This window comes from Vombatus ursinus, unplaced genomic scaffold, assembly GCF_900497805.2.
Source record: "Vombatus ursinus unplaced genomic scaffold, bare-nosed wombat genome assembly UNPS02011431.1, whole genome shotgun sequence".
In the NCBI taxonomy this organism is placed as follows: domain Eukaryota; kingdom Metazoa; phylum Chordata; class Mammalia; order Diprotodontia; family Vombatidae; genus Vombatus; species Vombatus ursinus.
This window is the reverse complement of record NW_020951209.1, coordinates 5,126,486-5,138,841: the sequence shown is the minus strand read 5'-3', so window position 1 is coordinate 5,138,841 and position 12,356 is coordinate 5,126,486. Positions and strand designations below refer to the sequence as shown.

The following is a 12,356-nucleotide window of genomic DNA, read 5'->3' as shown; positions in this document are numbered from 1 at the left end:
AACTTCTGGTGTAGGAGAAACACTGGGAACCATCGGACTAACAGGTTCTTAATCGTAGCACTGCCACTGTCTATGTGCCGTTGAGCAGGTTACTTCACCACTGGGCCTCAGTTTTCTCATCTATAAAACAGAAGCTGTAGGGGCTAATTGGTGGATTGCAGTGAGAATTTCAACATGTACCAAACTTGTTGAATGGAAGGTACTCCAGGAAATAAGTATTTTGCTTGGCCTCCTATTCTTAGCATCTTTCTGCACCTCAGTCTTTTCAATTGTCCTTCCTCATCTTCATTCCATAATTAAGCATTTACATTATGTTCAAATAAAGGCAAGCATAAAATAGTCCCTGCCCTCAAGGAGCTTATGATCTAATTGGAGATTTAGCATGTAAATGAATAGGTACCTATAAGATCCATACTAATTGATTGATGCTGAATGTCCTCTATATATTATCCCCTCCCATGAGAATGTGATCTACTTGAGAATAGGGATTGTCTTCCTTTTCCATTTGTGTTCCCAGTCCTTAACACAGTGTTTGGCACAGGGCTCAACATATTTTTTTAAAATTCACTTATCAGATGGAGTTAGGGATTCAAAAAAGTGAGTCGAGGAGTGAGACCTCTTAAAGTATGGAGAATAGCCAATTAAAAGACATAGATTTGGAAAATAGAGTGCTGGGGAACAGCACACAGGCCAGGATGACTCAACTACAGGGTTTCTTAGAGGAGAATATAAGTGTAAAAAGATTGGCAAGGGAATAAGGGGGTGGGTTGTGAAGATGCCATACAATAGACTTCATATTTTATCATAGAGTGATCCTGGAGGTAGTCAGTGGAGTTTGTTGAGTAGAAATGCCATATGGCCAGACCTATGCTTATGCCATTATGATGGCAGCCATGCAGAAGATGGATTGGAATGGAGGGGAGACTTGACATGGAGGCCAATTAGAAGGCTGTTGCAGTATACGTGCAAGAAATGATGAGGACCTGAACTAGGATGATGGCTATGTGAATGGAGAGGAGATAAATGGTGGTAGATGGTAGAAATGACAAAATTTGTTAACTGATTGCATATATGTGTTAAGTGAAGGACTACACCCAGATTTTGGATCTGGGTGACTGGAAGAATGGTGGTGCCCCCACTATTTTGGAAAATAAGAGAATTTCAGAGGAAAGTCAATGAGTTCTGTTTTAGACATGTTGAGTTTGAGATGCTTCTAGAACATCTAGTTAGCATATATCCACTTGGCAGTTGGCAGTGTGGAGCCAAAGCTCAGGAGAGAGATCTGAGGCTGGCTATATGGATCTGAGAATGACTTGCATAGAGATAATAGAATCCATTGGAACTTTGAGATAAGAGAGAGAAAGAGAAGAGGGCCCAACACAGAGCCTTGGTTGGTTGTCATTCTGTGGATAAAGATCCTCAACAGTAACAACAACAACAAAAAAAATTAAGCAATAGTTAAGACAGATTAAAAAGCAACCTAAGAGAGAACAGTGTCACAGAAATCCAGAGAGAAGAGAGACTCAGTGGTTTCAGAGGCTGGAGAGAGTCAGTCAAGAAGGATGAGGGCTTAGAGAAGGATGCAACATCTGTCAGTTAATAGGTCATTGGTAACTTTGGAGATTCAAGTCAAACGAGTCGGATAATGAGGTTGGAACCAAATTGCAGAGGGTTTAGACTCGAGAGGAAGTGGAAGTGCCAAATACATATGACTTTCTCTTGAGGGTTAGCTGAGAAAATGTGGAGAGATATAGGAGGATAGCTCTTGGGTATAGTAGAATAAATAAAGTGTGGGGTTTTTAAGGATGGCCATGTTTGTAGGCAGCAGGGAAGGAGCCAGTACCTAAGTAAAGATTAAAGGTTAAAGTGGGAATGGTAGTGGGGGACTATCTGCTAGAGAAGACAGGAGCAGTAGGCTGAGGGGTATGCATGCAGAGGTCTGCCTTCACAAGGGGAAGGGCCATCTTTCATAATGGACTTACTAGAGACTTAGAGGATAAAGGAGGAAATTGTGGGGAATAGTGTCAGAAGGATGTGAAATGAGGAGACGGAGAAAAGGGAGCTCTGAGCAAACGGTCTCAATTTTTTCAGGCTGCCTAGACATAGCTAAGGGGCACTGGAGTCAAGAAGACCCAAGTTCAGATATGGCCTTAGATGCTTACTAAGCTATGTGACCCTGGGCAAGTCATTTCATCTCTGGTTTATCACCTGTAAAATGGGAAGAATAATAGTACCTATCTCCCAGGGTTGTTTTGAGAATCAAATGAGATAACATTTTTAAAGGGGTTAGTACAAGTCCTTAATAAAAATGTGTGGCCTTCTATCATTTTATTTATGGGGCACCTAGGAGGATATGGGGAAGTGGTGCTTTGGATGCCTGAGGGAGCTGTGTTGAGTGCGATAGCTAACTGATTGGGGAGATAATAACAAATAAAATAATATAGTATAATTGCCTTGCTACAGTGAAGGTCTAATTGAAATGAGATAACAAATATTTGTAGTGTGCCCCATCAGCGTAATTGCAAAGCATGAGAACAAAGGGGCAAAAGTTTTGAGAGTAGAGGGATGTAGTGTGGAAATGAGTTCACCAAAAGGTCAAGATTGCAAAGGGAGCAGGAGAGGGTAGCCAGGGGAGGGGTGATAGCCTGGGAAAGTACTAGGGTTGAAGTGGGAATGAAGAACAGAGTTAGGGGTCATAAGTTATAGGAAAATAGGGAATAATAAAAGATTTTGATTAGATAAAGGTATATCAGAGTTCATAACATAGAATCAAAACACCTCTGGATGGTAGTAAGATCAAGGTTATATGAACATCCTTGTGTGTAGATGAAGTGGGGTAGGGGAGTAGATCATGGGAGGAACAGGGAAGTTAGAGGTAGTTGAGGGAACATCACTATGTATGTTGGAGTCCTCTAATACACGGACAGAAATTGGAGTAGACAGGGAGATGGAGAACCAGGCACTAAATTCACTGAGGTCCATTGAGGGAGGCAAGTGATTAGAAAGTTCACAATTGTCACCTCTAATAGATGGTGATGGTATGTCCTCTGAGACTGGAAGGCCTACTTTGTGGCAAGAAGGAGGAGGTCTGCAAAGAGGGCAGAAGATGGTGGTTCTAGAAAAACTTGGCCCTGTTGAGGGATGGAGGGCTTCCAGATACCAATCAGAAAGCAAAAGGTGGTCTATCCTGATCCTCCTCCATAGGTACTGGATCAGGTTTCCATAAGATTTAGAAAATGCTTTAAGATTTACAAAGCACTTTACAGATGTTATCTCATTTTGTCATCTTAATACAACCCCAGGAGGTAGGTGCTATTATTATTCTCATTTTACAGATGAGAAAACTGAGGAAGACAGAAGGTAAGTGACCTGCCCATGGTCACGCAGCTAGTGTTTAAAGCCACACTGGAACTCATGTCTTCCTGAGTCCAGTGCCGTATCTACTGTACTATCTACCAGCTGCTTCGATTTCTTGTAGTAATATGGTCAGTAAGAACCCGAGAGCTCTCCTCTCTGACCATGGCACAGATGTTCACTAAGTTAAACTCACATCTTAAAGTTGGAAAAGACCTGCAAGCAATCCCATCTAACCCCTACCTGAAGCAAGAAGTGTTTCTCCCTTCTCAGTTCCCCTACCCCCACCCCCATATATGCTAATAAATTAGCATTTCATTTAGGCTATAGAGCTTCTTAACCTCACTTGGTGAACTTGGTTTCTTTTGGAGTGTTTTTTTAATGTATTGTAATAACTCATTTCAATATAATGGTTATTTCATTTTATACATTTAAAAATTATTCTGAGAAAGGGTCCATAGCTATACCATACTGCCGGAGGAGCCCATCTCTCTTTCACACATGTGCGTGCACGCACACACACGCACGCAAGCACACACATATGCACACACATTAAGAACCTTTGATCTAAGGAAGTAGTCATATTTCAACATAGATTTCCCAAATAATTAATAGAATACTTCTCCATTCTGTGAGTTCTGATGGCCTGAATTGATTAAAACCTAAAAAATGAAGAAATCTCAGGAACATGCTAGAGAATTCCCCACCTCCACCCCCTATCTCCTAGGGAAGATTCCTGCTCTACTCCCAGAGGTAAATGGGATGTAAATAGGAAATTCTTCATCCATTTCTTGGGAGGGAGCAGAGGGGAAGTCCCCTAACTTCTCTCTGGAACATTACTGTATACATTTTAGAAAGGTGGGAGATAGTAGCTATGTGCCTTCTTCCTGCCCCTACCCCTAGCCACCATGACTGTGGAGGAGGAGGTTTCTCCCTGAGATTCCCCAAAGGTATGTAGCTCTCTGTACTCTTGTCGACCCAGAAGAGGAATTTTGTATCAGGAGCGAAACCTCACCCTGACCCCAGAGCTTTATGAAATATTTCCTACTATCATTCCCATTGAGTTGCAGAACCTTGGGAGGAGAGGTCCTTGAGAAGAAGAATGGTTCCCTTCTTTGTATTTGGGTTCCCTTCTTTGTATTTGGGTTCCCAGCAGTTGGCATTTAATAAAATGCTTGTTTATTGCTTGGTAGGATGGGATAGAGGCGTTCTTGAGCCCCCTTTCCCTTTGTATACACCCTTACTGGCCCCCCATACATGCCCTGCTTTCCAAGCTTTGCTAGTTCATCCCTCCTCTCTATCAAATCCTACTCAAGTCCCACTCTTCCGAAAAATCTTCTCAGATTATTCCAGCTCACACTGAACTCTCTTTTCTCTGAACTCAACCATCTGAACTACCCCACAATTTATTACATCATCCCATTCTTTCTGACTAAGGAAGCTGCTAATATTAAGCTGCTAGTTGGCGCTTTGCCCAAGGCCCCTTGGAATGTTTCCATATGTCCCGTGTTGTGGTTTTTCTGGCCTGTTTGAGGGTAGCTAATGTCATCCTGCCTTCAGAGTCCCTATCTAAGGAATCACAGGTGAGGGTGGGGATGCTCAAGTGAGCTGAGGGCAAGGGGTCATTTCTTCATTGAGACTATGCAGGGAGCAAAGGCTGATGGGTTAGTCCAAGGCCAGGAAGCACTGCTGCTGACCTCAGTGGGGTTGTTGCCAGGGTCAAACCAGATCATGTTTGTCAAGTACTTTATAACTGAAGTAGTGTTTTCTTGGGGGGGGGGGCGGGGATTTAAGTGAATTACTGTTATTATGAAAGACAATACGAGCCAGGCTCTATCTTTTTCATCTTTTTTTTTCTCCCTCAATCTGGTAAAGAGGCTACTCTTTTGTTGTAATGAGTGGTCCTTTTGACTGGGACACCTTCGATTGATATTTCATTTTTGTGTTTATCTTGAGGCTACTTAAGGTAAAAAGATAAAATTTTACAAATTGGATAGGCATTAAGTACCTTTTTTTGTTTTTCAGTTGGAAGACTAGTGATAGCCCCCAGAGCACACATTTATTGAGAAAGAGAGAGCAGTAGAATCCTTGTCCTAACTCCCAATGGAATGTTCTTCCTATAACCCCAGAACATTAGCCTACTGGTTAATAAGTGGTAAAGCAGGATTAAAGTTCTTCAATTCTTTGCACTGTTGGTAGAGTGGTGAACTGGGCCAGCCATTTTGGAGAACAGTTAGGAACTATGCTCAGAGATCTGTAAAACTGTGCATACCCTTTGACCCAGAGATACCACCACTAGGTCTGTACCTTAAAAAGATCAAGGAAAAAGGGAAAAGATCCACATGTACAAAAATATTTATAACAGCTCTTTTTTTCTTTGGTGGCAAAGAATTGGAAATTAAGGGGATGCCCATCGATTAGGGGATAACCAAACAAGTTCTTAAAAGTTCTTCATATTCTAAGTTGTGTTCTTTCTCTTATACCATGCTGCCAGCTTGGGTGCCCTCATACCCCATATTGGCAAACTTTGTGAGCCTGTGGTGGCCTTCACAGAACATTTCCAAGGATTTTTGCCTCTTAGTCATTTCCTTGGCTCCTTTTCCATTTCCTGCCCTAAATCCCCTGTGAGTAGTCTGTCATCCAGAGAGCAAATGAACATCTGTCCAGAAGGGACTTATTACTTTTTTTGGAGAAGGCTGGCTGGTTGGAGACCAGCAGTGACCTGAACCTCTGGAAAAATCTGCCCCAGCAGCAGACAGTTTGCATTTATCCAGGTGTAAGATTGACCATAAAGAAGCTGTATCAGTCAGTCAACAAGCTTTTATTAAGTATTTACTCTGTACCCGGCCATTGTACTAAGGGCTGAGGATACAGAGAAAGGCAAAAAAAGATTTTGCCCTGAGGGGGCTCACATTTCTCAAGGGAATCAGAATATTCAAATTAGTTTGGCAGGCATGAACCTCATGCTTTGTGGCTAACAGGTTAAATGCCCATCTTGGAGATAACCCTCTTTGCAGCCTCCCTCAATTAGCAAAAAATTAATTTGGACGGTATACTTCAACTTTCTTGCTTCGTGCTTTCTTCAGAATTCCTTCCACACTCGCCCTCTATATGCAGCTCTGTTTCAATCAGTCAATTAATATGTAATTAATAGGAGCTCACCATACACAGTGAAGTCCAGACATTTGTGAGCTTTGAAAGCCCTGGTTCTGGGGCTTGTGGCAGAAGCCAGGGAAGGGCCAGAGTTAGTTTCTCTTCTCCCTGCCCCCAGATGCTTCCAGCCAGAGGCCTCCATGGATCTTGGATGTCTGTCTCATTTGCATTGTGAATGACACAGAGGGGAGCTAACGAGGTTATTGGGCAGAGAAACACTCTCATGTGACCCATGTGGAAGCAGACCTACAGCAGAGCTAAATGGAGGCAGGGGCACTCTTTCATCCAGCTTGGCAGGGCAGAGGGGGAAGGGAACAGGTTAGAAGGGTGGATGGTGCAGCTTTTATACAAGACCATAGTTAACCTTAAGTGGGCAGAGAAGGTGGAAAGGGAAAAAGACCTGCTGTCTAGATCAATGTAGATGAAGGAACCCTTGTGGGGGACCCCTGTGTTCCCTGGCTAAGGGCTCATAAGAGGCTAGTGGACTAGTAGAGAGGTTGTATATATTAGCCTTGAGAAAAGAGCTCTAGACTGAATCTGGGGACAGGCAGGCTCCCATTCTGGCTCCCATACTTTCTCTTTGAGGGAATTTTGGTGGGCAAACTACTTCACTCCTGTTCTTTGGGGTGGTCATGCTTACATAGGGTTTTTATGAGGAAAAGACCTTCTATACACCTGAAAATGTTGCATGACGTGGTATCATAGTAGAAAGACAGCTGGACCTGGATTTAAGCCCTGCCACTGATATTTAATATAGGTATGGTCAGGGGCAAGTCACTTAACTCTGGGAGCTTCAGTTTCTTCATCTGTAAAATGGAGATAATTATAAATACAGTACTTAACCTCACCACAGGTGTTGTAAAGCTCAAATGAAGTAATACACGTGAATTACTATATCAGAATCTATTATTATTATTATTTAATGTAAAATAAAATATGAATAATATAAATAAATATAATAAAAATTAACAAGAGTTTCAGAGGATGCTAAAGACCTGAATTTTCCTGCAGTATCTCCTTATGAAGGATAAGAGGGCTAGGATGTGGAGAAGGAGTCATAATTTAGAACATGGCTACCACTTCTACATATGGGAAACTCTCCATAGTCTTCCTGAAATTAGCGAGCTTGCATTGTTCTTTAAAAACTCTCCTTTACTCTTATCAATAGCTTTACCTTAAAAATACTTAATCTCTTTGTATTTAGGAATGTCTTTGCCTCCTCTTCACCAAGTAGAATTAGTAAACTCCTTTATGGATTGGGACTGGAGGCCTTGTATCCCCCAAAGTTATATGGAGCCTTGTACTTAATAAGTACTTAGTAAATGTTGAGTTGCTGAATTGGAGTGAAGCTTCTAGGAGTTTGCCCCTAGAATACTAGTAATTGAGATTTGGTAGATAAGCTATTACCATTGGGGTAGGAGTACTGACTTAGAAGACCTAGATTCCTGAATGAATCAATCAATCAATAAGAAATCATTTATTAAATGCTTACTGTGTGTTAAGTACTGGTCTAAACAATGGAAATACAATAGGTCCTACCCTAAATGCATTTACATTCTAGCAAGGGTATATAATAACACATATAGCTCAATATATCTAATCTAGCCATGCTTCACTGTACACTCTGGCCATCTTACCTGCTGATGCAACCTACCCCTGTCCAGCTCTGGAACCGTGATTAAATCAATCAAACTAATCCTGACACTGGTACTTGAAGCATGTTTCCAAACAAAAATCACCTTTCAAAATTCACCACTTTGTGCCCCTGTATTGGAGGTACTCACTGCAAAAGGTCAGGAACCGTGGTTTCAATTTTTTTTCTCCAACCTCATTAGACACAGCTTTCTCTCCTGTACTCTGTGATCCAACCAAACTGGCCTTTGCTCAGTTCCTCACACATAATATTCATCTTCTGCCTCTTTCTTTGCAGTGGCCATTCCTCCCCATGACTGAAATGTGTCTGCATTCCTTTAAGTCACTTTTAAGTCCTCTTCCTTTAAGCTACAGGTCGGACTACACAAAACCTTTCGTGATTATCGAAACACCACCATCATCACCCTAACTACTAGTAGCCTCCATCCCAAATTAATTTGTACTTATTAACTTTATATTTATGCAACATAGATATATCCATCCATACATATATACACACACACACACATACACACATATATAGGAAATGTGTATATGCATAAAACAATATATGCATATGTATAAGTATGATATGTATGTGTGTGTAGATAGATAGTACTTGTTTCTCCATTAGAACGCAAGCTCACTGTGAGTGGGGATTATTTTTATTCTTTGTACTTGGCACATAGTAGGTGGTTAATAAATATCTGTTGATTGATTGTCGATTTAGGCTCCCCTACTGCTCCTTTCTCTAGAGTTCTTATTTCTCCTGTAAAATGAACACATTAATTCTTGCTGCTCAATGCAGAAAGGCTGACATACTTCCATCTAGTTTTTATGGAGAAGGCATAAGATGAGTGGCTAAAACTTTGGAACTAAGCATAGAAGACCTTGGGCTCTCCTCTAGCTCAGTTGGTGGCCTCTTGGGCAAGTTGTATGTCTTCTCCATCTTACCATTGTTCTTCCGTTCCCTTACCACTAATGGTGGACTGACTGTACTGGACTCCAGGAAATACCTAGACTGTTCATAGGATGGAGAACTGAAAGGGACCTTAGAAATTGTTCACTGAAACCCTCTTTTTTTTACATGCAAGTCAATTAAGACCCTGAGAAATGAAGTGATTTGCTTAAGGTCACCCAGGGGGCAGAATTGGGATTCAAAATCAGGTATTTGTGGGTGGAAGACACCAAAAGTAGGGAAGCCCATTGAATAAGGTTCCATTTTTTTCACATGACCCTCCCCAGCCCGTCTTGCCCAATAAGGTTGGGATTGTATCTTTGTTGAGCCCCTCACCAGTACATACCAAGATGATTTTAGTAGGTCTTCTCCCTCAAGTTCTTCCTATGTCCTAATATCTCCTTGCCCTTTCTCATTATGCACAGACTTTAACTTTGCCATGTACCCACCCTCGATGATTGCAACTGGAAGTGTGGGAGCAGCCATCTGTGGCCTCCAGCTTGACAGTGAGGACAACTCCCTCTCAGAGCATCTCACAGAGCTGTTGGCGAAGATAACAAATACAGATGTGGTATGTAAGCCTTTCCTCCATCCCCAAAGGCTGGGAATTTCTCTTTTCTAACACAGGGAAATGGAAGTTTGGTTTCATACCCACAAGTTGGGTGTGTTTTTATATTTTTTCCTTTCTCTAAAAATGGATATAGAGAAAAAGTGGTATGATTGAAACTTCATCTTTTGTGTTTTAGAGTCATGTCCTACTTTAAGAAAACTTAGTATGTATACATATGACTCAGAATCTTAGAGCTAGAAGGAATATATCTAATCTAGTCTAATCCCTACCCAAAATTTAGACCCTTTTTACAATAACCCAAACAAGTATCTATACAGATTCTATTTGAGTATCTCAAGTGATGGGGAACTCATTATCTTTATATGCAACCATTTACAAAACAGATTAATTAACAGTGATTCATTCATTTCACAAAAGGCTTCCTTTAAATGACCAGCTTCGTTAATACATATAATTTAATTTGTAGAAATATGATCAATTCCTAACCCCTTAGGAACACAACTTTCAGCTAAATTGAGGTCCTCGAGTATTAGTTTAGAGTGTAGTGAGGCGCAGTATGAGATCATGGGTACGTATGGGAAACCAGGAAGCCCTCCAACATGGCTTAAGTGAAAAGAACTTTGAATTCAAACTTAGAAGGTCTGGTAATTGTCTTGCTGTGTGACCCTGGGTAAGTGATTCCTTCAGCTTCTTAGCTTCCATATATATGGAATATATTGGTGTTACCCATTCAGTATCAAAGTGAGAGAGAGAGAAATTTTTTAAAATTGATACTTCTTATTAAAATCCCACATAAGCACTATCATCACTCCAGTTGATTTTCTAATTTTCTAAAATAATTTTCATTAGCTGCTTCTCAGTGACTGCAAGTATTACATTTGTAGTTCTGGCTAAAGGTCATCAAAAAAATGAGATTTTGATGCATACACAACATTTGGTATGACCCCTGAGGAAACATTCTAATGAAGGTAGAGCAGGTGGCCAAAGAAGGACCTTCTCTGCTGATCTGTCACTTTGAGAAAGTATCATCCAGAATATTCAGTGCATGATGACAGGGCATGCTGTCTTTAAAATGAAATTATATTATTCAAAATATACAATAACCTTTATACTAAAGAAGTATAAAGGGAACAAGCTTTCAGATGGTGTTTTTGTAAGTGTAGCATTTATATTCATGAGATTACAAAACTGCAGTTAAGCCTGCACTGAGACTTTTGGGACACGCACACACCCATACACACACACACACACACACACACACACACACGTAAATGCTGTGTAAAGTATAACTTGTTATACAGAATGAAAAGTTATACTATTGTCACCTGCATCTCATGGTGGGGAGAAGGAGGAGGACCTTCCATAAGGGTCCTCAGCTCTGGATTAATGTAGATCAGGTTCAGTCCTGTGGGAACCTCACTCCAAAGGAGAAGGCAGGCTTTTCTTTCACACTCTTTAGCTCTTTAGGCCCACACCCTGGAGCCCCAGATAAAATCTCTTAGATGAGTCTCATTTCCAGGGGCTGTCTCCCCAAAAAGGATTAATAAGATCCTTTCTAGAACAGTTACTTATTGTACAAAGTAGTAGATATCAGGATCACAATAGCTAGCTTTCTGTCCCACCACAAAAGAAATGCTCAGAGTCTCATACACCTGCATTAAAACTTACTTAAAAACACAAATATTGCCTGTATTATAGAAGACCAGGAGGTAGGAAAGAAAGACTTCTAGGAGGCTTGTGTGACAGTTGAATTCTCCATATGGACTGTCCAGTGACTATTCAGGTTCTAGATCTTCTGGCCAGCCAGGCACACCCAACTCGTTCTCCTGGATGTGGTCACCTTCTCCTAAAAGAGAGCACTTCCTGAAGAGCCACTATCACCCTGAGTGCTGCCAAGGCTATAGAAACATCGATCTCAAGATCAGTATTCAGTCCCCCATGATCGAAGAAAGAAACGCAAAGCAGGACAGGCAGCCAGAGACTTCGAATCCAGTCTCAGGTTCACCGAGACAAGCACATGTGCTCACTGTCACATATAGCTGCCGTATCCATATAGCTGGATGTTCAAGTCCCAAGCCTATCAAAAGAAGGAAAGGGAGAGCAAGAATGGCAATTATTTCTCCTTTTAAAACTTAGTACGGAGTGGGCAAGTTCTTTCTGCTTGGTCAGCAATCATCTTTAACATAGACTCTCATTGTGAGGACCAATGGGGAGCCTTTGGTTGCACTTGACTTTTAGTCAGATGGGGTTGAGGCATAGGCTCAGCTTACTACGAAGTGCCCCCATCCCCAGATCAAGGTGTATTATCTTCATAACATTATTATAAACACTGATTTCTTTTTTTTCTCTTTTTGTACCCCCAAAGCACTTTTTTCAGGGGTAGACTTTTGCTTTGAGCCCATATGAAGAAATGTGATGAGTCACATCCCTTAAGGTCATGTCAGACATTGAAATCCAACTGGGTAATTGGGGAATGTTTTAGAATTTCTGACTATTAAGAACCATCTTCTTCAGCCCTTCATTTTATGGAATTATTTTTCTTTTTCTTTTGGCGAGGCAGTTGGGCTTAAGGGACTTGCTAGTGAGTGTTATGTGTCTGAGGCCAGATTTGAACTGAGGTCGGATTTGAACTCAGCTCCTCCTGACTCCAGGGCCAGTGCTATATCCACTGTGCCACCTAGCTGCCCC

General features: G+C 41.3%; 1 protein-coding gene across 1 annotated transcript in view; it reads left to right on the top strand.

The window, feature by feature from the left end:
* Window positions 1-12,356, top strand: part of CCND2 (cyclin D2) — a 40,050-nt gene that overhangs the window by 13,114 nt on the left and 14,580 nt on the right. The window contains exon 4 of the mRNA XM_027856416.1: window positions 9,523-9,668. Within this exon, the coding sequence (XP_027712217.1) occupies window positions 9,523-9,668 (146 nt within the window). The remainder of the gene's footprint in view (window positions 1-9,522; window positions 9,669-12,356) is intronic.